The sequence below is a fragment of the Callospermophilus lateralis genome, chromosome 4, assembly GCF_048772815.1.
Source record: "Callospermophilus lateralis isolate mCalLat2 chromosome 4, mCalLat2.hap1, whole genome shotgun sequence".
NCBI lineage: Eukaryota > Metazoa > Chordata > Mammalia > Rodentia > Sciuridae > Callospermophilus > Callospermophilus lateralis.
The window spans coordinates 90,595,303-90,622,929 of NC_135308.1; the positions used below are offsets into that span (position 1 = coordinate 90,595,303).

At 34.5% G+C, this 27,627-nt stretch overlaps 1 protein-coding gene across 12 annotated transcripts in view; it reads right to left on the bottom strand.

Moving 5' to 3' along the window:
- The window catches only part of Sox5 (SRY-box transcription factor 5), a 967,314-nt gene that overhangs the window by 196,205 nt on the left and 743,482 nt on the right, over window positions 1-27,627 (bottom strand). For all 12 annotated transcript variants that reach the window (XM_076854205.1, XM_076854204.1, XM_076854203.1 and 9 more), the window contains 2 exons: window positions 16,592-16,678; window positions 2,115-2,287 (listed from right to left, as the gene is read on the bottom strand). In XM_076854205.1, the coding sequence (XP_076710320.1) occupies window positions 2,115-2,287; window positions 16,592-16,678 (260 nt within the window). The remainder of the gene's footprint in view (window positions 1-2,114; window positions 2,288-16,591; window positions 16,679-27,627) is intronic.

The following is a 27,627-nucleotide window of genomic DNA, read 5'->3' on the forward strand; positions in this document are numbered from 1 at the left end:
ATGAAAAAAAAAAACAGGGGAGGGTAGTATCTTCAAACTATTCAAAAGAAGTAATCTGAGTATTTCTTTACCTCTTTCAACTCTGCTAGTTTACTCTTTGGAAGTTGTTTTGAAGATTTTGCAAAGATGTGTAAACATACAAATACCCTTGATTAAATAGTGGCTGTTCTCCACTTGGGACATTGAGTGAACTGTGCCCAGGACATGGAACAAAGGGCTATAGCCATGGAAAAGTGGCACCATCCTTGTATGTAAACTGACCCTATGACACCCTCTATGTTACTTTCTCTTTTAATTCTTGGTACATATTTGTCAAATTTTACTGTCTGATTTCTGCTGAAACACTGTAGAAACTGCATTCTTAAAGGCAAATGATGAGAATCTAAATGGTAAAGCTAGTAGTTTCTAATCAATCTTAGAATGATAATTTTTTTGTAGCCTATTACCTCTTAAAAATCTCTTGTTTCTTTGGTTCTCCTGGTTCACAATACTGCACTCATAGCCCTCCTCCTGTAAGGGACTGCTTCTGGGTGTGTTCACTTTCCTTTCTGATAGCTACATGCCAGTGCTTCCCAGGAGGACATACCCTGAGTTCCTATTTCTCATGATATCAATACTGTATTTCAGGGCCTATTAACCTGTGATTCCTCTGCATGAGACTCTCTGGCCCCAGGTACCAATATGGCTGCCTCTAGATTGTTGAGATCTGAGCTCAATTTCCACAGCTCCAGAAAGACATACCCAACCACCCAATCTAAGAAGTACTGCCTTGTCACATCAATCAATATTTACCACATTACTTTTCTTATATATCTCTGAGTTACTTTTCCTTATCAAATACTGTTTTATTTATCTGTCCCTTTGTTAACTGTCTTTCCACTAGATTTAAGGAGCATTGTCTCTGTGACTAATTGAGATACAACCTGAGCGATCAGCCCAGTGCTCAGCATGTAAGAAGCACTGAATTACTGCTTGTTGAATAAGTGAATGGATCTTATGTACTACAGTAGTGTAAACTACAGTCTCCAGGTAGATAATCTAAGAAACTTAGTTCAGCCCTTTTCTTCTACACCACTGATTGAATTTTCTAGTTGCCTTTCACATACCTCTAACTGCACAACCTGATATAAGCTTTAGTTCAGCATAATAAACCATTTTCACGTCTATATCTGCCCTCTGCCTGACCTTCCATATTGGTGGTATTCACATTCTCACTCTCCTTCTAGTCAGGCTCATCACTCTTCCTCTCCCTTTTGCCCACTCAAAAAATTCTACTGACCATAACTCTTCCACCTGTTCATTCCTGTCGCCTCTGTCTCTGTTAATTACCTTCTTAGTTTAGATTCGCATACATTATTATTTGAACTACTAGAATAGTTTCATCACTGAAAATTCTGTCCCCTAATTGTAATTCACCTCACTTTATTGAATCCTACCTATTACTCAGAGCATATTTAGAATGTCATCTTTCTAATAAATGTTTTTCAAAATTTTTCTGTCTGGAAAGATTTTCTTGACTCTTCATGGTTTTGGGTACTTATGTCATGACCCATCAGCATTTATCTTGTTTATAAGTAGGGTATCCTTTACCCTAAATGCTTAGGACCAGAAGTGTTTTAGATTTCCAATGGTTGGGGGGTTTGGAATAGTTTCATATACATAATGCAAAGTCTTGGGTTGGAGACCCAAGTCAAAACATGAAATTCATTTGTGTTTCTTACACATCTTAAATACCTAGTCCAAAGGTAATTTTATACAATATGTGAAATATGGCTGTTTTGACTGCAACCTGGAATCATGTGGAATTTTCCACATATGGCATCATGTCAGCACTGAAAAGTTTTGAATTTTAGAAAATTTCAGATTTTAAGATTTCTGATTATAGATACTCAAACTGTGCTTCTGTTTCTACCAACGTAGTTAATAAGCTTCTTAAAATCTGTGTGTGTGTGTGTGTGTGTGTGTGTGTGTGTGTTTGTTTTGCCTTTTTATTTACCTAGATGGGGCTGGATGGAGGGGCTCTTATTCACCTTTGTATGCCTCAAATAGTGATTGACAAAAATCAAGCAAAACAATGTCTAAGGAACCCGACAGTACCTTTGGATCTTACTCACCTGCTCTTGTTGCTGCTTAGCCAGCTCCATTTGCTGGCGCTGTTTCTCAATCTGAGATGCAGCCAGTTTCTTCTGCTCATCGTGGGCAGCCAACAGCTGCTCTCGCAGACTTGTCAGCTGATTGATCATACCCATGAGCTGCCTCTCTTTCTCAGCTAGGCTTTCTGGAGTCCCTGAAAATAACATGGTAACAAAACACAGAAGAGTAATGAGAAGAGTGATCTTTCAATGACAATGACGGTCGTATAAGGAACTAATTGAAGTATAAGCTTCGATCCTCATCTATATGAAAACATATGCTTACCTTTTTTTTTTTTTTAGATTTTCCCTCAGTCATTAAAAGTCATGGCTATTTCCTCTTTACTTAACATTAGAATGAACAAACATTTTAAAATCTTGACCACAATAATCTATTGCTTTTTTGTTTTTACTCTACAAATAAATTAAATTTTTGTTTGGCTGAGCATCTACTACTTTTAGTGTTCTATGCTGTTCTGCAGGGAATAAAAGATGTCTAAAGCAGTTTTTGACCCTAGTGTTTCGATTACTCAAAGAGGCAATAGAAAGACATGAAAAATTAATGGCTTATAATTTTTAAGAGATCAAAGCATTATTATCAGTGATAGGATTCTCCTTTCCTTTACAAAAGAATCCTGAAGATTCAGAACTAAGAAATACTTCCTGAAAAGAGCAGGAAATTTGGGGGTGTTGAGGTGCTGCCCAGTACCACAGCGGCACATGGTAAGTGTGTGATAGACCCTGGCTGCCATCTCCAGGGAGGAAGTATCTATGTCCAATCAAGTTTTAGACAGTTTTACCATATACCCTCAGAGACTGTATTCGAGAATAGAATCCACTCAACAGAGCAAATGTTCAAGTTTGTGGCTATCTTGAACAGTGAAATGTGGGAGGCAAATTCACATCACCTAAGATTAGACATGGATCTAAGATTTGGAAAAGACATGGAAATCACTTGAAAGAAACGGTATGCTCAAGATATTAAAAACATGCAAGTCAGTTAAATTACTTCTTTGTTACACTGGAAATGCATGCTATTCCCTGAAACAGGGGGAAAAAACACCACTTTTAATTGTTCTTTCAAAACTCACAAGATAGACAAGACCTCTAAGGTAAAATACTTGCAATAGAAGGGAACACAGTTTTAATTACAATATTCACTTCAAACCTAAGGCAGTAAGCCCTATGCATTTGCCACCTCTGTACATAATTATATGGAAGGATCTCTTACAACTCAGTCACCACTCCCTACCCAACTGCATTTCACTTTACCAATTTAGGATGAAAAATCATGTGCTTTTTGGGGAAGTAGTAGCTATAGTTAGTGGCTTATAAATATCATGTGCCCAACTGGGATGGAAATAAAGTTTCTAAAAAATGTCATTAATATACTTCTAATGAATGAATATCCTGAAAGAATGTCTGTGTGAAAATAAAGCAAGAACCATTATTTTGTATTCAATTTCTTATTATCCATATCTAGCCTTATTTAGGGCATGTGACCAAAAAAATTGTTGCTAATAATTTATTATACCTCAGTTTTTTGGAACCCTCCAGAAAAGAAGAACATTTAAGATAACAACTACATAAATATTGCATACTAATATTAATAATTAAATAATCTCAATATATCCAGGGAAGATTTCCTTAATGAAAATATTGATATGATAACAGATTACCATATTTCTACACTGTTAAGAGAAAAGTGAGGTACTGTCATGTTTCAAGGAAGAGTGACATACATTACATCGGGGAATGATCATAAACTTTAAAGGATAACTCCACCTTCTAGATATCTTTAGAAATGAAGTCCAAAGAAAAGTATAAGAAATGTAGAGAAATATTAATAAGTGTTTTAAATGAAATACTAAAAACAATCTAAATGTCAAAATGGGAATAAACAAATAATCATGAGGTGCATATATTTTGCAGCCATGGAAGTTATTTGAGAACTGTTTTTAATGACATGGGATCTTATTCACAATATAAATCTAGGTGAAAAAGTTAGATAGAAACAAAACATTTTGTAAGGATACCTGAATGCATGCATCCATCTATGTAAAAGGGGGGAAAAAGCTAAAAACAAATTTACCTACATATTAATAGTGACTATTTCTAGGTGCTGGGATTATAAGTCATCTTAATTATTTTCTTCTTATTTTTATATTTATAATTTTTCTACAATGAATATTATTACCATCATTATTTATATTAAAAAAATATAGGTCATTGAAACATGCAGCAATATAACTTAGAAGCTCAATGATGCATAATTCCACTTTAATAATTCACATAACACCAATATATAAAAAATATTTATGTGGTGGTAAGTATTAACAAATATCACTTTGGCATTCAGCATATGGAAGATTCACAAAATTCTGCTGTCTTCATTTAGATATGTAGACAAATTTTATTTTAAATTTAAAACAAATTGCCCATATTTAATTCAATCTTATTGAACATTTAGTCTACCACTCTACCTCATGTTTCCCCATTGCTGGAGATGATACCCAAGGCCTTGTGAATGTGAGGTAACGGCTCCCTTTTGCCCACTCAAAAAATTCTACTGACCATAACTCTTCCACCTGTTCATTCCTGTCTCCTCCAAGACCTAGCTGTATCTTGGAGCCTCCTCACATGACATTTTCTAGCTTTGAACTATCTAAAATACTTCAACTCCTAAACTGTGTATTGCAACAATTCTAAAAAAGCATACTCTGTACTTTTAAACTACTTTGAGTCTTAAAAATTTATTAGTGTCAATGAAATTATCAGGTATATGCCAAACCTTATTTTGTCTCCCACCTGTAGTAACCATTTTCTTTTTACAGAATAAATTATCTCTGAGTGGGTATCTCAGCCTCATCATTTAATATGTATTAAAGTAGAACTCACCATTATCCTTTAATTTTAAAGCACTGTTACCCATTCAACATTCTCAGCAAATGCTGTTAACATCACCCTCACTTCTCAACCACAAATACATATCCATAATACCAATAAATTTCACGTTAATTTTCCCTCAGTGTATTTTCCTTTAATTTTATGAATAATCAACAATCAATAATAATCAATAATTATAAAGTTGTATCATAAAAAATCCAAATAACTGTCCCTTCAAAAGTAACCACCATTATTTTTTTCTTGTGTATCCTATTCTTGTTAGTACAGATTTAAGCATACACCAGAATATTCAAATAATAGCTTGCCAAGGCTCCTATAACAAGGATACAAAGACTGGGTGGGTTAAACAATAGAAATTTATTGTCCATGGTCTGGAGGCTACCAAGTCCAAGAATAGGTTGTCGGCAGAGACCATTGCTCCTGAGTCCCATGAGGGAACAATGTATTGTAGGCTTTTCTCCCTAGCTTGTAAAGGGCCACCTTCTCCGTGTCTTTACATCAAGACTCTCTATATACATCCATGTCCAAATTTCTTCCTCTGTTAAGGAGGAGCTGTCATATTGGATTAGGGTCCTCAATAGTGACATCATTATAATTGAACCAAGGCTATTAAGATCTTTCTCCAAATATATTCCCATTCTAAGGTTCTAGGTATTAGTGCTTGAGCATATGAATTTAGGGGAAGGGGAAGGCTCATAATTCAAAGCATAAAAATTTCTTTGACATAATGATAAATATTGCTATACAGTATTTGGGAAATTCTTGTTCTAGCCCCTCTTACCCATTTCCACAGCCATTCTTTTTCCTGAAATTATTATTATAATAAGCTTTTAATCATATTTCCTGCCATCAATTACTACTCCCTCGGTAAGCATATCCTTGAAAATGGTACGAAAATTATCTGCTGAGAAAAGAAATGTAGTTATGTTTCTTCCCTGTTTATAAAAACTTGTACTTGTCTATCACTGGCTACAGAATAAAATGAAACTTATTCTTGAGAATGAGTAAAGTACTTCAAAACATCACTCAACCTTCCTACTTCCCTTGTGTATCCCCATTTCTACACAGACTAAAATTTCACATTACCCCTCCACAACATATAGGAAGCCCCTATAAATGCCACTTTTTAGAAAGTAGTGCCTTGCACAGGCCATTCCTCCCTAAATATTTATTCTTCAAGTACCAAGTCATGTATCCTGCTTTTCATGTTTTTTTTTTTTTCTGATTTCTACTGATAACAGCTGCTCCGCTCCCTTCTTTGGAAATCCACATAGTATGTATCTTTATTATAGTACTTAATCATTACATGGTATTATCTCATTTTTACTTTCTTTTCTCTCAACGTGAGGTGAGAGAGCTATGAAAGCATCAATTGTAAATTATTGACTTTTATATCCTCATTACTTGCTACAGGTAAAGGCAAATAGTGTATGTCCAACAAAACAAATCATCTAACACTGTTTAATGAATTACATAAAGAAAAAAGACCCTTCCCTTTCCACTGCTCTCATGTTTAGGCATGCCATATAGCTAAGGTGAAAGGGGAGATGTTTTATCTTATGTGAACTACATAGGGATTCTCATTTTGGCTTAAGGAAGCTGAATCAAGGAACTGAAGCTTTTACAAAAGAAATCTCCATTTAAAAAAATACCAAACTAAGATGAAGGAATTAACCTGTTGGCTTATTTTTAAATTGTCATGTTCTTCATAACAGTCTACAAGTGCATAGAGAGGGCTCAATGAGAAGTCTGAGAAAATGGAGAAAATAGCTTAGTCACAAAATATTCAAGGTTTTTAAAAAACCAAAAAGAAAATTAACAAGATCCAGAAAAACCCTAAAGCTTCAAAAACAAAAATATAAGTTAATGTTTATTCACCTAAATTCAGATTTGGTAGAAGTGTGTTACACAGTGAATCCATGACTATGTTTGTACGAACAAGTTCCTTCTGACTTAGCCAGTTCTGGTATGCAGACAATCATGTAGGTTTGGCTAACCCCATCTGACTCAGCTACAGTGTGAGTTCATTATGTGTGTTTCACTGATAGCTATTTTTGTTTTAGATATTTGTGTTCTCGTGTATTTTAATCTATGCTAGTATTCCTTCAATTCCATTAGAATGAATATGTATTGGAAAGAAAAAAGAATGCTTCATTTCTTCTTCATGCCTAATGAGTAAGGCATGTCAATAATTCGTTGTTTTGTAGAGTCCACAGAAGCAGTGAAGGTTCCTTAATATAATGGGATAGAGACCACGAAAGAAGAGAATCAACTTTAATCACCTAACTCACAGACAGAGATCCTCATCTATGTATTGCCTAGCCAGAATCAAGCTGTTCCCCTTCAGGGTTTTGCCTGCCTCATCTCCCACATGTAATTAATTGGAAGCCTGTGAACCTAGTACAAATCAGCCCATGTATTTTCATTTACCCTGCCACATCTTATTCCAGTCTACCCTCATCTCTTGCCTTGCTTACCGCTTTGGTCTTCTAAGTATTCAACCAGTTTCCACTTCTTCCGTACTAAAACCTATTCTCCAAGAGAATATTCAGAGTGATCTGCTTAGAATGTGAATCAAATAATGTCACAGTCCTGTAAACACACACACACACACACACACACACACACACACACACACACCTATATACTGCACATGGAATAAAATCCAAGCTCCTTTCCCTACAAAGACTTGAATGAGGTAGCCCTTGTCATCAACTTCTCCCATTATATCTTTTTCCAGAACACTTCTTTGAGTTCTTCTATACCAAAATGTAAAATCACTCCCAACATAGTGCCTTAGCATGTCCACTAGTTCCTTCCCCCAGAAAACTCTTCCCCTAGATTAGGGCTGCTCAACTTTAGCACTGTTGATATTTTGCACCAGGCAATTACTTCTTTGGGGAGCAGACTTGTGTAGTATATCTGTCCTCCACTCACTAGATTCAGGTAGGATCCCTCCCCTGAGTTACATTGCCCACAAGTATCCCCAGACATGGACAAATTCATTTGGTGGAGGAAAGTCATACTCAGTTAAGAACTACAGTTATTTAGTGCTTAAAAATAAGAATATGTTCTGAGAAACATGCCCTTAGCTACTTCTGTTGCTGTAGCAACATCATAGATTGTACTTACACAGACTAAGAGGGCTACAGTTTCACTAGGTGGTCTAGTCATATAGGACCACCATAGCATACACAGCGCATAGTTGACCAAAACATTGCTATGCAGTACAAGATGTACTTCAGTGACTGGCTTTTTCTAACACTCAGCATGCACGCAGTACTGCTCTCATGTGCCTCACACAATCTAAGGGGGTGGGGGTACTACAAGTGCAAGGCTAAAAAGAAGGCCTGCCTTCAGGAGTTTAATTTAAATAGAAGTGAGATAAATACACTCAAGATCCATCTAGATAGTAACTTAAAGACCAGCTCCTCAGGAGACCTTCCCTGAACACTGACATTATAAAAGCCATCATGCCTTACTGAGTATTACCTCACCCCACTTCTATACTGTTCATACCAGTTTTCTCCCTCCCTCCTTTTCTTACTGGTGATTGAATCCAGGCTCTGACACATTCTAGGCAAGTGCTCTACTACTGAGCTACAACCCAGCCATTCTTTTGCAATTATTTATGTTTTTGAGAAAGGGTCTCACTATGTTGCCCAGGCTGGCCTGGAACTTGTGATCATCTCACTTCAGTCTTCCAGTAGATGGCCACCACACCCAGGTTGATACATTTTTTGACTGTTATCTCCTTATAGAGTATAAGCTCTATGATAACAGGATGTTAATTAGCCTTATGTAAGGCTGTGTGTATCAGCAGCATCTAAGGAATATTGCCCAGCACAACATGGATAACTGATGACTGTTTCTTGAATGAATAAAAAAACTTAAGACTAAATAAAAATCCTTGATTAACTAATATTGACTGCATAATTCTATTTATAAGGATAAACTTTAACAGTATAAACTTTAACTTATCCTTAAGTTAGGAATGGTCTTAAATACAACAAAATAATTTAAAAATACATGACAGTTCCTGAATATTGTTGTATTTAACAAGTGAAATTTATATTTTTATATAAATGTAAAAATTGAGACCAAATCATAAATTTAAAAAATTATGAGTATTGTTCAAATCAAGAAGAGGTAAAAATAAACAACTCATTCAAGAATGAAAAATGCCCTAGAATTTTAGGGCTAGTAATAAGTTGCAGATTATTTTCTTCCTTTAAAAAATAAACAAAAATTTAATTGTTTCAAAGCAATAGTCTTTGCCAGAATTTTTAAGAATGTTATTGTTGGTGTTTCTTAGTCTATTAGTGTTACAATTTAGATAGGACATTTCCTTGGTTTAATTTTTTTATGGAAATTTTGCTTTCAACTGGTTTTCTACTTGAAGCATCTAGAAATAATTCACTGAGTTTCCTTTAAAAATTCTATGTGATGTTGGGTGCACTGGTGCATGCCTGTAATCCCAGAAGCTTGGGTGGGGGGTAGGGGAAGCAGGAGGATCACAAGTTCAAAGTCAGCCCAGCAACTTAGTGAAGCCTTAGGTAACTTAGTGAGACCATGCTTCAAAATAAAAAATAAAAGGTCTGGGAATGTGGCTCAGTGGTTAAGTACCTCTGGCTTCATCCCTGATACCAAAAAAAGAGAGAAAAAAACTAGGAAAAAAATTCTGTATGGTGTAGTACCCTTCAAGTATGTACACCATTTTTTATGTATCACTTAAAATATGAATTTATTAGAAATTCATGCATGATGAAAGAGCTACTATTGACTATAAACTCTAGGAGGGCAGGGATCTTTCTGGTAACATGATATCTCCAGAGAGAGCTCATAGCAAGCCAGAACTGCATACATTTAAGAAAATGAGAACATAATGAATAAAGACTTACTTAAATCACTCAACATCTACAACTAAAACTACTTTCAGTGATATTCATTCATCAAGAGAGAAAAGGCAGACTCTTCATCAAAAGGAATGAATGGAAATGACATCATTCCAATTTTTTAAAGGAGTATCTGTCATCTAACTTGTAAACATGTAGAAATTAGTCCTCTTCATTAAGAAATAATTTTATCAAATTCTGATAAAATTTAGCCACATTCTTCATTGTAATATAGAAATCCCTCAGAAATTAGAATCAATTAAAATTAAATAAGGAATATTATATGCCTGACCATAATTAAATGATATCCTCTGCTAATACTTTTTTTTTTTCAACAAAGTAACTTGCCAGGACCTACTTATTATTTTTTATATTTATGTAAAATTTTGAACTTTTCAAAGTTCATACTTTTTAAAAATATTTATAATTTAAAAATATTGTTACGGTCTTTGCTTCAACATCCTAAAGGGTGAGGGATATTGGTTTGTATTGAAATCCATCTACCTTAGAAATCTTTTGATTTTTAAGGGTGACTACCATTTGAGTGAAGTAGAGCACTTGACAAGTAACTATGGTCTTTACCCTGTTGTTTCAGGCTGAATGTTTTGTTTCTGGGACATTGGAACAAGATGCATACATTAAAAATCCATAGTGAACAGGGAATAGTGGTGCAAACCTGTAATCCCAGCGGCTTGGGAGGCTGAGGCAGGAGGACTGTGAGTTCAAAGCCAGCCTCAACAATGACAAGGCACTAATAAATAATAAAGTATTTCAGTGAGATCCTGTCTCTAAATAAAATACAAAATAGGGCTGAGGATGTGGTTCAGTGGTTGAGTGCCCCTGAGTTCCATTCCCAGTACCCTCCTCCCCGCTAAAAAAAAAACATAATGAAATCAAAGGTCATTCATGTTAGCTTTTTTAGAAACACGATTCTATCAAATATTTTATACTATTAAAAAATTTTACCTATTAATATAAATTGAAATTTTAAATATCTTTCCAAGAATATTCCATTAACTTATTACACTTAAAATATACAAAAAAATACTTTTGAAAAATATCACATTTTGTTGTCTTTGGAATGTAGTCAATAACTATCATCTCAAAACAAGGAATTTTTCATTTGTCATTTATTCTCAAATATTAGCCAAAACTTTGGGCTAATAGTAAATTAGGTGGTCTACATGGGAAAGGTCATTATGTAAATAGACTAATGATACAAAATACTATGTGTAACAAGAGATCTGAGCACAGATATTCTGGGTGCAAATTTGAGGGTCACTCCATCCAGATTCAGTAAGTCTAACAGGGTTTTCAAGTTTAAAAGGATTTTAGAGTTCTCTGTCCAATTCTCTTGGAGACTGATTGCCACACTCCATGTAAAAAACTGGGCAGCCCCTCTGCTACAACTAAAGTGTGTGGTTTTGATCATCTAAGTCTAACTTTTTCATATCTAAAATCAGAATAAAATGATAATCACAAGAATTTTGTAAGGTAGATATTTACAAAATGCCTATAGGAAGATGTTTATGAAGTGATAAGCAATAAGTTACAACTTTTCTTAAGTGATCAGATGAGGAAACAAATCAAAAGAAGTAAACTGAATTCCACAAGTACTTAGAAAAATCAGGGTCTCAGGATGAGAAATTCTTTTGGCTCTGTATGCTTCTCAAGTAAATGTTAGTATAAAACAGAAAAAAAGCTTTAGGTTAATTGCTTTATTCAATCATCTGGATCTTGTTTTAACAAGATTTGGAATCCATATCTACAACAACATAAATAATGTTTTCTATAATTAAAGAATCTTGTACCTATGAAACAAATGAATATTCTTTAAGTGAATTAATGTATTTTTAAATGAGGAAAAAAATTAAGAGACTTTTTATATATAAAACCAAGATTAAATATATGAGTTAAGAATTTCAAATCATGTTTAAAACATGCATTTTACAAAGTTTGTAAAAAGTCCTCTTTGGTGGACCAGACATACAGATCAATCTAGATCCAGGGGCCAGTCCTCTCTTCCCATCAGTAGCTGTGTTTATGCACTGGTGTGAAGGTGATGGCATCCAGAGACAGAACAAATCACTGGTTTATAGAGAATGTAGTCACTTTTGGCTTTTATAGACATTGCCAACTTATTTTAAAAACTTATATTTCGTGTGCCAGCAGTCTTTCTTTAGTTCTTATGAAGTTTTTACAAAAAGTGAAAACATTACTCATAAGCAACTACAGAGGAGCTATAAAACTGGCTTAGTGGATTAAAAACATAAACATTTACTTTATTTAGAAGTAAATGACTACATGTTATGTACCTTCCTTATGGTTGACTCTTATATTGAATAAATTCCAGATTCAACAGTACTCTTAGAAAATCATCAACATTTCTAACCCCTTTGTAAAACTCTGCAGATGCACATGTTTTAGGTTATTGTGCAAATATAACAGTCATAAGGTACTCTTAGCAATCCTTGTGATTCTTAAATAGTTATTGGATTTCTAAAGAATGAGTTTAAAACAACTTTGAAGATGATAAAAATCCATATATATCAAAATGCTGAAATTTTACTTTCCAAGTTTCAACTCTACAAAACTCTAATGATCCCTTACTAGATTTTTTTTTTTTTAAACCTGGGATCTGATTCCTAGTAAAAGCCTGCTTAATTTCAAATCATCTAATGTCATTTAGACAGAATTTCCTCTTTCAAGGCAAACATGGGATCTATATCTCTTTTATCTCAAAATTATACATGTCATCTAAGAGATTATTCTCTTTACATATTGAAGCACATGTCTTCAATTCATGAACTCCAAAGGCTATAGCATCGCTGAATGGATTATTTCCTTGATCCATCATTGGTAGTTCTAGAGCTGTTTGGTATTTGCCTTAATGTCCCATCTTCCAGAAAGAACAAAATTATAGCTTTCAAAAAGAGCCAATTTTATTTTATTATCTCAAATACAGCTGGCATTTTCCTTAACATTAGACATCACACTTCGTGAGTCTAAATTAATGCAGTATGACCAGGATCAGAAGGGTGTGCCAGGGATACTAAGGGGAAACAAGCCAGCCTCTAAAAAATTCTCCAAAGGAGGCAGGTAAGAATGGGATGTAGACCTTTCTGCATGACCTGGTCAGAGATCCTCCAAACAATGCCCTACTTTACTTTATGAGGAGAGAAATAGAAGTCTGCATACAGATACTTGTGTTATAATTCTACAAATAAATATTAAGTCAGCAAAATACAAAATTTGCAATTGCTTTTTTTGAAAAACAAATGATCTTTTTAGATTAGTCTAAGTGCCATGGATCCCCAGACACTGTCCTCAGGTGAAGTGCCAATGCGGTGACCTTCAGTGTAATGGAATTTCATGCTAGCTGAAACAGTGTGTGGCGGCACTGGTTGCCAACTGGAGTGCAATCACTATTTTCCCCCTTCTCAATAACTATGAGACGATAAAAGGAATTTCTGCACCTTCCCCCGACCATTACTCAGTCCTTCTGCTACAGATAAGGGAGAAAGACTCTGTCTGTAAACCAGCCAGTTATACAACATAGCTGATTAGAAAAGAAGAAACAAATAATTCCTTCAGGCAGCTAATCAGTTTATAGCATATATTGACTGCTCACTGTTGGCAGAGCTGTTTTGTCAAACTGTTTTGTTCTGCAAAACTGGACCTCCTGTCCTTTTTATGTGTGCGTTAGAGGATTGTTTCTAATGTAACTTTAAAACCTAACTGCACATTTCCAACGTACCGGATCATAAAATGGCATCAGTTCTAAGGCAAAATTATCTAATGTGAAAAAAAAATAATTTTGTGATCTTAGTTAGTGACCTTTATTAACCCTCATTGTTTCTTGAAAATGAGACTGACTTTAAATGGGTATGACAGCTATTTTTTGACAGCTGAAACATCCAACTCAAATGCTATTTATTCCTCTTATTTTACAATGTTTATCATTTTTTTTTTTTTTTACTTTTGAACACTACTAGTGAGAAATACTGCTCTAAACTTTTCCAAGCTGTGATTCTTATGAAAGTAATTATCCAAATGCAACTTACAAAAGCAGCCCCTAAGAATCCAGCTTGGTTCTCTTTGGCTACAGGCTTCAATATTCAAAAAAGGGCACTGCTTTCTGGTTTACTCACTTGCTCTCTCTTACACTCACATATTTCTGGGAACTAATTAAAATTAAATGAAAAATGATCAGTGTAAGTGGAAGAGCCAAGTTTTTAGTTCACAAGACCCAGGAAATTCTGCAAACATCCTAACAAATGCAAAGTTCTATGTGAATACATTACTTTAAATTTTCATTAATAAATCATCTAATAATTTGATAAATTCATGTTTGCATATTTGCAGAAAAGCAGCACAAACTTATCCTTCCTCCTCCTAAACAAAACGGGAGTATGTAAGACTTATGCCTTTATTTGCCTCACCAAAAATAGCTGCCAAAACAACTAAGCCATTGTTCTTGTCTAACTTCTTCAGAGGTGGCAAGAAAACTACATTCCTGGGCACAGCATAATCTTCTCGCCTGACCCCCCAAGAACCTTTAGTCAAATTCATTTACCCCCAGAGGGCAACCCACTATTGTATCCTCTCCACTTTCTAGCCACCTATGAACAATGGATAGTAATTGCAACTGTCACGGGCAGTCAGCAGGAAAAGTAACCCGGTGCTTTTTTTCCCAGTTTACTGCCAAACCTGAGCTGAGCACCTAATAACCATGCCCCCAACAGAAGAAAGACCTACAGTTGCTTTTAAAATGCATCTGAAAACAGCTTTTTGAACAGAACCAGAGGACAATAACCAAACTTGTGCTCTGAATGTGAAGCTTAAAAAAATCAAAATTAAAGACAGAAACTTCTTTTGTGATTGTACTGTAGCTTCCTAAACTAACCCCCCAGGCAAGCCTAAAAGGACAGCTGAGCCTCTTTCCTCTAAGCTTATCATCGCTGCTGTTGAGGCTTTTAAGTCTGACTTGTAAAGGAAAACGAGGAAGGGAAAAAAATGTTTGTCCTCCAATGGAATGAGATCACAAGGCTTGGGACAGGCGGTCCTCTCTGCTCTCTGCTCAGTTATTACCTAGGTCAGTGGAGAATAAAGAACCTGGGAGAATACATCCTATGCCTCACGTGCAAATGGGTTAAAATCCATCAAAATAAGATTAAAGGACCTGCTGCCTTTCAAAATCATACTTCTCCGTTCTCCTTCAACTTTGTCTGTAAGCTCTTTCAGGCACATCAATTATTATTTTTATTATTCATTTAAATGTTATTACAGGATAGATTTTGCTTAGTTGAACGAGGTGACTATCACTCATTCTCTCCCCATCCGGTCACAATTAATCATTGACTGAATATATGTGATTCCAAATGATGAACAGGAACAAATGAGAAATTCAGTCAAATATTTTCTGAAAGTTTCCAAGTATCCAGATATGAACATCTTGTAGGCCAAAGTCTTGAGAAGGCATGAGCTGTCCTTCTCCAAGACACTTGAATGTGGTAGAGCACTAAAGAGACAACTGCCCCTCTGGTGGAGAGTACACGCACAGATGCACACATGCAAAAAAAGTCATTTACACACATATTTTGTCATGCATGTTAACATAAATCTTGTGAATTTCTAAGTATATATTCAACATCTACCAAAAAATACACAACGATATGTAACTAAATATATTAATATTGATGATTATCCAGGCACGGTGGTGCACAGCTGTAATCCCAGCAATTTGGGAGGCTGAGAAAGGAGGATCAGAAGTTCAATGCCAGCTTCAGCAATGGCGAGGCACTAAGCAACTCAGTGAGACCCTGTTTCTAAATAAAATACAAAATAGGGCTGGGGATGTTTCTCAGTGGTCGGGTGCCCCTGAGTTCAATCCCCAGTACCAAATAAATATATAGATGATCAACTATCTTGACTTTCTCAAAATTAATCCTACTTTAGAAATTAGATTTGGTTAAGTGTCCTGTTGGCAAAGAGCAGGAAACTATAGCTTGTCTATCAGGTTGTGAGAAAATATGCTTTGAAATTCATTGAAAGGATCATTTCCTTCTATTTCTATATAAAGAAATTAAATCTTCTCCTCTTGGTGTTAGTGGAAATTTATTAAAATATGGATATTTGGTATCTTCCATAGTCCATAAAGAATCTTTCTACCTTGTGTATAATTGCTGTTTCAAATAAAACAAAAGCAAAAATATTGGCCTTATAATGCAAAACAACTTTGTATTTTGCCATCCCCATTCCATTCATCATTTCTGGTTTCAAATGCAAAACATGTGCATGCATACTTTCAATATATAGAATGTATAAAATCATGCTATAAGATATATCCTTTAACCTTGCTGTAGGTATAGTCCAGTTTATGAAACAAATCACTCAAGTTTAAAAAAAAAATAAGGAGAGCTTAAGCATGTTAAATATATAATGGGGTTATTCTATTAAAAACAACCTACCACTAAAGGCACTATCAAAGAGAAATAAGAACACTGATAACATTCCCCTTTGAGCTAGAAAGATCTAACACAGAAAATGCATGGCAAAGAAGGGGGTGGAGGAAGATGTACTTTATCACTATTAATATTCCTTAATATCAGCTTCATTTCTGTACAGTTTGGGTCAAAATAATTATACACATATTACCTTTTATTTCGCCAAAGTTCCCTGATCCCATTGCAAGAAGCTTGTCTTTCCAGTCCTTTGAGAGTAGCTTTTCAATACTGGGGGTTTCTAAATAAAGGAAAAAAAAAAAATGTAAGCAAATCAACATAACTGTCTTTACAATGGGGCTCAGTTAAATAGCTATCTGCTAAAAATAAGGCCATCCCTGTCCTGGCCCCAGTTCATAATGACTTCATCAACAAACTGATAACAGGGGAGGAAAAAAAAGGGATGTGTTTTGTCACCTGCTGTTTCAAAATCATTAGCTTTTTCCTCTTGCGGAACAAAGCCATACTAATTCTTGATGACAATGGGTACATATAAACCTGCAGTTCATTGTTTTTCAATTTGGTGAGCAAATTCTTGCTATAATGGATGCTTGTCAATTTCAGGGTGTTAGTCTGCAGTCAAAAAATAATTATGTTGATAAAATGCAGAGTAAAAAAAAAGGCAAAGAATTAGCTCTTAAATCTGCTACATGTAATTATATCCCTCTGTGTGTTTACAATTACATCCACTTTATAATATGTGTTTAACATCGCGTGGTGGAAGCACACTGTGGTAAGATTTGCCAGTGCCACGAACATTAAAAAAAAAAAAAAAAAAAAAAAAAGTTGATATAAAAGAAGCTTTAAAAAGAGTGCAAAATTTAGAGAAGTGAGCAATGCCTATAATGGAAACCTATTATTTTTGTATTTCAGATTTGTATCACACTCTTTTAAAATGCCCTGTATTGGGACAGGACACACGTTTTAGAAAGCAAGGTTAAGCTTCAGTCTGGTATTTGTTTCTATATATCACATGGTTTTTGACCTCTCCTTTTGTGTTGGATTTTAATGTATAAGTAAATATAAATGCTAATAAAACTCCCAAACATTAAACTCAGTTCCAAACAATGTAATTGTATATTCTTGTCAGCATTTAGATGGGTACACAATTACAATGGCTTTCAATCCCACTATTAGCACTGCTTTCAGTTAGAAAATGGAGTGTACTAAAAGATAAGTGTCCCAGTATGCTCCATCTAAATAACAATACCCACACTTATTATCTAGATCTAAGACATGCACTGCCATTCTCCACATTGGTGTTTATGTGTATTTGTGTTTGCTCAGGCATTTGTTTACCCCCTAGGAGGAACATAAAGGGAGTACATGTTAACTTATCAAAGGGACCTTCTGTCCTAGAGACCGTAAGATTATTAGAAACTGGTTAATTCTCCCCATAGTAAAAGGCATTGTAAGGAGTCTTCATCATCATCTTTGGCTGGTGCCACTACTTTGTTCAGGGTCCCCTCTTGCAACCACCAGCTACAAGAATGGAGTTTGCACAGAGCAAAGAATATGGAATACTTCTTCCCCAGATTTCATAATTGGTGGAAATTGAAATGATGAAAAGCTCTGATGACTGTTTTACATACTTCTTACATGTGGTGCAAATATATACACACATACCACCAATACTATGTGCAGCTTCACCTATGGAATGTAGAAAAGTATTTTTTTTCCCTTTTTGACAAAAATTTCCATTTTTTCACATTTAAGGTAGAAAAAAAAAAGATCCTAAGGAATTTACTTTTACATTTTCTTGAAATATCCCTACTTCTATATCATATTGCCTCAAAAATAATAATGGTAATTCTGAGTAACAAAGTAAATATCATTGTACTGTAATCAATATTTCTGTTCACTGAAGCTTTAGAAGTAACTTGGAAATACTTCTGCAAGGATTTTCAACCTTTCTACATTCCCAGTATATACTTTGCGAGCAAAATCATTTCTTAAACCTTATCAGAGCAGGTCAAACAAACACCACTGTTTCTTTTTTCCAGCACTCTACAAAAATTCTTGAGTAGCATATAAACAGGGCACAGCCAATATGGTATTTGCAATTGAGTACTGTCAGTCATTAAAAGCTAACAAACCTTTGCAAAGCAGGAATGCAGCAATAGAAATCCATTGTGCACTAACAATAGGCCCCTGAACCTCCCTGCACCAAAAGCAGACCATTTTACTTTTAAGGCTATTGTCTGTAAAGTCCATGACAAAGCTTTTCCCCTGCAGCTAGACAAAATATTCACTGTAGTGTGCTCATAAAGAAACAGAAGTCTTCTGTCTAAGTTGCAGAGTTAAAGAAACAGCAGCTAGATTTCTGAGACCTACAGAACATTCCTGGCCTCTTTATTAACGAGCATAAAGATATGAGGTTCCTGTACAGAGCCACTTTTGTCAAGTACCTGACTTTTAGTACACAGTACAGAAAAATGAATAACTTCTTTAGGACCAAGGTATTTGTAAAATATAAAATGAGACACATATCTGACTCAGGGTTTTCTTGTCTGTGGGTGAATAAAGACACTAATACTTGCAATTTGGATTAAATTCAGGTTTAAATACAGTTATTGAACAGCTTGTCTGCCAGGAACTATGCTAGATGTTTTGACCTGTCTTTCTCTCATTTAATCACAGCAACCAACTCAAGACTTACGAGTGTGCTGTCGTATCTTTTTTATAGGTTAAAAAAAGGATACCCAAAGGAAAAAATGACTGGTCTGAGTTTTCACAAAACGTATGGGAAGATTTAAGGTCCTGAACCAAGTATTCTAGCCTACAAATTCCTATCTCAAATCCACAACGAACTGATAATGAAACCTACTATTTCCAAGACTAAGTGCTAAGCAGTGCACCAGATCCTTCACACAGGGTATTTCAAACTTCTCACAATAATCCTCTGCATTAAATATTGATGCTTCTGTTTCACCTCTTAAACCAAGAGTTTAGGGAGATATCATGACTTGCCCAATATAGAAGCTAAATTTAGCTGACTGAACCACAAAATCTTTGCATATGCACATTCCCTCATTTCATATATTAAAAAAAAAAAAAAAAAAATATATATATATATATATATATATATATATATATATATATATATATATATATATGAATAGTACCAAAAACTATTGTTATTAACTCTACTGAATGGATGAAGTAAACACAGTATGACAGCTATGGTTAAAGGCAAGGATTTTCACACTTTCATTATCTTCAGAATATAGTTCAACTATAGGACTTTGCACTTTAGAATTCTCCACAACTTAATGAAAACCTATGACCATATAACAGAGATATACAATGAAATAGCAGTTTTCTTTATGTAGTGGAAGGAATATCGGCCTCCATGTCAGACAACTTGGGCTCTCCCCAAGACTTTGACACTGGCCAGCTGAGGAATTAGCCCTAGGGGGTGGGGAGATCCTATGCACATGACTTTATCTTTCTGTCTGTATTTCTGTAAAATAAAGAGCTTCAGTGAATCCACATCCAGTGTCCTATCAAGGCTACAGTGTCAATTTTTTTCCATTGTTGGTTCCCAAAGAAATGCTAAGAAATTATCTCACAATAATGAGCACAATGAATGGCTATGTAGCAATGGCCGAACTTCTGAAAAAAACAGTAAATATCTCATAGAAAATTCACAATTGGAAATGTAAAAGACCAAATGGCAAAGTCCCAATATTTACAATACACCTGTTTGTTAATGTGTGAATCAAATAAAGTTAAATTTATCACAATTTTGTAAAGTGCTAGTGCTGCTTCATTATATATGGAGTAAAAAGAGATAACAGTCATCTATTAATTAATATTCAATTTTCTAAAATGAGATTTAAAAAAATAGATATTGTGTTTTATACTATGAATTTGATAAGTCCCAAGCACAGGTGTTTGTAAGTGTTCAAACTCTGGATCTTTTTTTTTTTCTATTTTTTTTTTACTTGTAGGTGGACACAATATTAATTTATTTTTATGTGGCTGAGGTTCGAACCCAGTGCCCCACACATGTGAGGCAAGTGCACTACCACTGAGCTACAGCCCCAGCCCCATGGATCTTTTATTTTTATATCAAATAAAATGCGTAGTGTTTTTAAACTTTTAAAAATTTTCCTGAGATTCCTTTCTCTTGAGAGTTCATTATTCCAAACATTGAAGTTTTATGATTATCTCCAAAATAGGAGCAAGGGCTCCCTATATTAAAATAAGTGTAAGAGTCAATTATCACTGCCTTTTTGCATAGGGTTCAGTTTGCAGAGTGCTGCCCAGTACAATACCCTTGTCAGTAGCATGTCTAGTTATATCCATTTTGTCGATGAGGAAACTAAGCCTGGGAAATGTGCTCTGCTCCACATCATCTAGTTGGAAAGTAGAACAGATGGAATACACAACCAGGTCCTGTTAATTCAAAGATGTCTTAGGGAAAAGTTAGATGTGTATACTTAAAAGGAGAAAATAAATGTTTGTTTTTTTTTTTAAATAGTCTAAATTGAATATAAATGAATGGTATCCTTCATCAGCCAACATATTAATATTAAGATGAGTCGAATCAGATTACTTTGTTTCTGCCACCAGGACCCTTTTGATATATTTGCTTGCTTTTCCTTTCTTGCTCTTGATTCTTTTGCTCACATATGCTTCTCCACATCAATGCCTATGGCAATCCCCACCAGTGAACTGGCCCCCCAACTGTGCCAGCCATTGTTACAACAGCATCCTGCCTCTTTAGGGCCTGTTCATTCCCTATAACTCTCACTCTGTTTTCCCTTCAGTGCCAAACACTCTTAAGACTGACTCCCTCATCTGGAACAATGAGACCTAGAGACTCATGCCAACATATTGTAATTCTCCAACAAGCTGCCAGTGCCAAGAATTAAACCACATTCGCTCCAGTGCAGTAGCTTTACACACAAGCTCAGGTTTTTGCTTTGTGTTTATGTAGGGGTTTTTTTCCCCCCTAATCTCCCTTGAGCTGCTGTGGCAGAGCTCATTGAAAAATCGAACAAGCAAAAAATATGTATGTAGGATATTTGACTTTTCAAAAAAGTGCCAGGAGTTAGTTCATACCAAATGTATCAGTGTTTCTGCTTTAATTTTGTAGCTTAAACTAAGCTGTGTTATTCTAGACACGTGATAGTGTGCGCATTTAGGAATGGGAGTTGTCATTTGGAAGGAACAATAATATAGCTATATATCCAATACCTTTTTTGAAGTCAAGAAGTAAAAGCATATGTATATTATTCATGCAATAGAATCAGAATTTTAGAACTATGAAGATCTTTAGATATCATTTAGATAAGCGAAATCATAAAATTAATTTACTAAAACATTTATCGACATAAATAGAACATAAATGGTTTGGCTATGTAAAACTAAAACTAAAACAAAATAAACATTCCATTGCCATGTAAATCTAATTTACACTAAACAAATTTGAATTTCTTTTCTACAAGAATTAGATCTTTTTAGGTGCTAACAGATTGCCAATCTTTAAGTGAGTTATGGATTATACAGTATTCTTTAAATATTTTACCAAGGCAATTAGCATTGGAAATGACTATTTTGCCCAATAGCTGGTCTAGACCAAACTCTTCATTTTACAGACTGGAAAATGATAAATTAGAAAGTTTAAATAACTTGCTCAAAATCACAAGTCTATTTAAAGATAAAGGCAGGACTTGAAGCATAATTCCCTGTTCAGTGAGTGTTCTCTTCAATGTATCACAATCCAGTACCACAATGTTTTTTTAAAATTTTTCTTTCTTTTTTTTTCAGTGCTGGGAATTAAACCCAGGGCCATGAACATGTTAAGTACACACACTGCCACTGAGCTGAGCCCACAGACCATCACAAATTTCTTTAATAAAGAACCAAACTCTCTGAAAAATGAAAATTTAGCTCCATTTTATTCACCTCTTCTAGTTTTAGTTGGTAATTATATGATAGGTGATTCTGTTATAATTAGGTACTATTAACTCAATAATCTCTGCTGGAATTAGGAACTGATAACTCTGTCTTCTACTCCTGAAAGCTTTCATCTGACCATACCATGAAAGTGAAGAATAAATGCGAGCTAGTTTATTTAGCCAAATGATTTTCTTCAAAAAGCTATTTACAATTCAATGTCTTATTCTTTAATTATTCAGTTCAGGATCATAAGATTATTTTTGAGAGGAAAATTGGGGTAAACAGGAAATGACATATCAGTAAACATTCAATTCATGTTGACAATAACATCAACACAATGATTGGGGGCAAATATTAAACAATGCGCATAAGTAACAGACTCAGATTTCTGGAAAGTTACTTGTGCGCTGTAGACCAGAAGGCCCTACAAGAGTCTCCTTCACCAACCACTGTAGCTAGTCTGCCACTGGAAATGTCAAGTTCTTCCAGGAAATGTTTAAAAATTACACACACCACACCACACAACAGAAACACATCTGAAATTCCAAAGCATTAAGATTTCAATAAGCCTTACTTTTATATGTAATTATCCTGAAGGGAACTAAGCTCTGGAAATACTTTAGTTTTTAGTGTTGCCAAAATACTTGTTTGTTTCCACTTGAAAGTTAATAAGAGCTTGTAACAGGGGAAAAAAAATTCTTTGATTGACTCAAGTTATAAAAACTTTAATGTGCAATCAGTTTGGGAGATATGCAATACCTAATTCATTAGTCACTACTTAAGTTTTCTTATCATACCAGCTCATACAAGGAACACACCTGTTCTGTCATCCCCCAAAATTGTACCACATTTTAGAAGACTATTTTTTCATCACATGATTAAATATATCATCATCACTATGGCATATGGGCTACCGACCAATAACCCTGGGGTTGCACCTGACAAGACAGCTCTATATTTTCTACTCAAAAATCTCCATGAAAAGATAGAATTAATTTGTGACTGATAGAAGAAATGATCATTTCACCTACTCCATCACTCAAAAAGTAACTATATTTCTTGTCTAGACTAAAGCTCATTGTTTTGTTTATGTTTCAAATATTAGATCCCAGCAAAAGTATCACCAGTCATTTGAAGATACCCATTTCAACAAATAATTGCACTGAGTTAGTCCTCACATACAAAATCTCCTTCATGTTTTACTAATAAATATAAAAAAACAATTTAATGTCAGAAAACCTGACTCCATCACTTAGTAGTTTTGTGATCTTTGACAAGTAATTTAAACTCTATAGTTCAATTTACTCCCCAGAAAAAAAGAATCGTAACTGCCTTTATTTCATGTTTGCTGTGAGAATTTATTTATGGCAGGCACTTAAAACAATGCTGGATACAAAACATCTAAAAATGTTAATCAACATTACAACTCCTACTTAGTACACAACAATTCCAGAGAGCTATTTAAAATAATCAAATAAAATATATCTAGATGTGTTTTACTTCACCTGTCCTTAAAACTACCCAGAAATCAAAAGTTTCTTTGATGGGCAATAGCTCCACCTGTATCCATTTTTTACAATAATTACCTGCTATTAGTTTTCTTCCTGATGTGACAAATGAAGGGATGCTGTAATATGACCTACAGGGAAGGTATCCTCTTGTGGGTTACTGCACGGGATATCCCAGAACAGTGTGTGCTCATGGATGCACACATACAAACACACACAAAAACAAACAAACAAAAAACTAATCTGTGCTTTTTTTTTTTTTTTTAAATCAGTTGTCTTTCTAACTTTCCAAATGTTCTATTAGGTCTTCAATGATACCTAAAGCTTTTAAAAAGCCAGTGCATTTGACAAGTGAAAGGGAACAACAAATAGCTTTGTAGTGCTCTCTTCCCAGGGCCACTGAACCAATAGTAATAGTTATTATTTTTATTTATTAGCAGTGTAGCCATGTGCTCTCTCATGGCGAACTCACCCCAACCCCCCTGACAGCTAAAGCATTTTAACTTTTAATAAAAATGGGAGAGTGCAGCACTCTTGTGTAAGGCTCTTTCAGTAAAGTGCACAGCTAATGAATATTGTCCATTTGGATCCAAATAATTTATGATGTCAGCAATGTGTGGGTGGAGAGATGTGAATCAAGTTCTAGCCATGTTACAATGAAAGAGTGAAAGTGGAGAGGAGGAGGAAGCAAGAGGGTTACTAAGGAAAGAGGGATAGGAAAGAAAAGCAAAAGCAACTTGAAGGAAAAAAATTTGGAGGAAAGTTGTTGATAATGCATCCTTAGTAGCCAATTTGTAAATCAAAAGATGACAACACATAGTTCTAAATAAGTTACACATCCCTATTGACATATCTAAAATGAGAATTAATGGAAATGTTTTTATGTTATAAATGATACAACTACTCTACCACAAAGAGTACACACACATAATCATTTAAATACATATCAAGAAGATGCTAAAAATGAAAATTAAAGATACTCCGTAGAATTTTTTGTTCGTTCAAAATTGTAAAATTGGATGGTAGAAAAGAGAAAGGAGATACAAAAAGCATAGAAATAGAAAAGCACTTAACATACATTAGAATAAGAAGTCCAATACTTTAAAAATATGACAGAATGTTTTACCACTGGAAGTGAGAATTAAAGCGCATACAGCCTGATGCTAAACCACTACACATCCTGAATCTTCTCTATCACAACATATGTGAACACAAATCGCAATCTCAGCCTGCCAGATGCCTGAAAAGATAGGAACAATAAAAACTGACATGATTCATATGATAAATCAGAGTTCGTGATATGCAGGTAATAGAACGGTTGAGCTGAAAAGCTAGTTGTAATTCAAATTATATTTTTTATGTTCTAATAATACAATCGGATTTAAAATCCGAGAAAAATATTCTCTGATTTGCTTGAAATCATATATCAAAATTTGCACATAGCCTTCTCAACCAAAGTAGTCCATCTGCCTTAACAACTTGTTATATTTGGTCTCTCATAACCTTTTCATGAATTTTGGATTGTGTCATTTGTAGAGTAATTTTAGATGAGAAAATACAATAGTTTTATTTCTAAAATGGCATTTCACATTCACGAGTTTATACATAATCTAATCACAATGTGACCTGTAGTTAGTTATGCTATGTCTTCCAAGAGTACAGAACCACAGAATAACAAAAACCTAACCTGTGTTTTTTAAATATATTTTCATTTAAGAAGGAACAAGATAAAGAATATAAAAAAGACCCCCAAATTTTAAAAAGATCAAAATATGGATAAATAGTAAAAGCCAATTTTTTAACCTTTTGTGTGTTACCAAAGTTTTTTAATTTAAATATATAGGTAGCCAATGTAAAATTAGACATGTAAAATTTATTGATCCATTTATATAATTTTGTACGATAGAATGATTGTACAAAACTATTAAATTTTCTTTAATAGCATAATGCACTATGAAAGCTATCAAAGTACTCTAAAAATAGATGCAATATATACCACATATGGATACTGCCATTTTCTTTATTTTGCATAATTCACATACAACAGGCACATGTGCATACACACATCAAATCAGAAAGTATCGTACCCTTTCCATTTATTCATTCATTGACCTAACCATCTTCTGTAATGCTGGGATAGGCACTGAGACTGAGAGCCTTTACTCCTCAAGAGACCAATCATTTTGTGGGAAGAGTCTAGATTGTGTCCAGACTCTAAAACCTTCAACTCAAATAGCCACAGTGTCACTGAGTTGCTCTCTTCATCTCTCATTTATTGAATCAAAATTAGAGATAATGCCTTGCTTGAATTAATATAGGAAAGGATAGTAAATGAATGTGTGGATAGATTTTTTTTCCCACAAATGCTACTAGGGTAGCAGTTCCATAAAGTAATATGGAATTTTATATATATATATATATATATATATATATATATATATATATATATATATATATATATATACACACATACATACTTATGTACATATATATGCTATATATATTTATATCTAAATATATATAAATGCTATTACATAGAAAAAATGAAGATGCTGATTTACTGGTATATAGTAATCAAAATTTTGTTTAAGATTTTGAAATAAGGGCTCATGAATCATGTGCAACATATATTCTACAACATAATGTATTACACGTGTAAGAGGTATATATGTGCCTATGTAAATGACAAAGAGAAAAGAGGAATTCCTGAGGTGTCTACCAACTGACAAGGGCATCATCTCTGAAACGCTGAGAACTGAACTGAACTGGGGGCAAGTCCGAAGGAGAATGGTGGAACAATGTTACAAGCAATCTGGTGAATCAGAGAAGAATGGATGAGATAAAGGACTTCTCATTTGGAGAATTCTCTGTGTAAAGCCTTTAAGGGCATAGCAGGACCACAAATTATTTATACTGGAAAGTATGTTATACTAGAAAATAAAATACTGAGTCTTTACCTTGAACAGAGTTAACGGGGATTTGTATAATTAGCAACATTTTTACTGCTTATTCTTCATATACTGTTAAAAAAAAAATTGGTTGGTAACCTCCATAGACTCATGTCTCAGATCTAATGAGAGGAAACCGTGGCACATAGTGTTTGAGAATAATCGCATAGTGGGGAGGAAGGTGTAGGGAAGAGAAAGGGAACTGCTGAATGTTCCTTCTTGCTCCTATTTTTGCTTTCCAGGAGTAAGCCTTGAACAGCTTGATGCTCATGCATGTAATAAAGTGATACAGATGCTGATCTGTAGATGTGGCCTAGATCTCTTTGACATTAACACAAATTCAGTGTAATTGACATATAATATTTATATGAGCCATATAATTTGATCTCAACTCCTCCCATGAAAGATATCTAAGAAAAAAAAAAAAAAGCAGGTAGTGGTGGGAAGGACTCAAAAGTTGCTCTGCACACTCTAAGATTCTTTGCTTTCCTAATGAGTCTCTGCTTTAAAAGAACGAAATTGTTTAAAAGACAAAAAATAAATTAAAATAAAGCCCATTTAAAACAATACAGGGATTTTGATAAAATATAGTGAATTATCAGCAGTTTAAAAATTAAGGTATAGATCAGTATTTCATTTCAAAAGGATGGGTAGGATCCAGTAAAAATGAAGACCACCCAATTTTCTGACCTGGGGGTCAGAGAGCAAGCTTTTACAAACTTGGGAATGGTCTATTTTAAAGCCCCGAAAGTCTGCGTTGCACATGTTAGAAACTCAAAGGTGTTTACACCTCTGGGGGTTTTCTCTGAGGGCTATGAAAACCC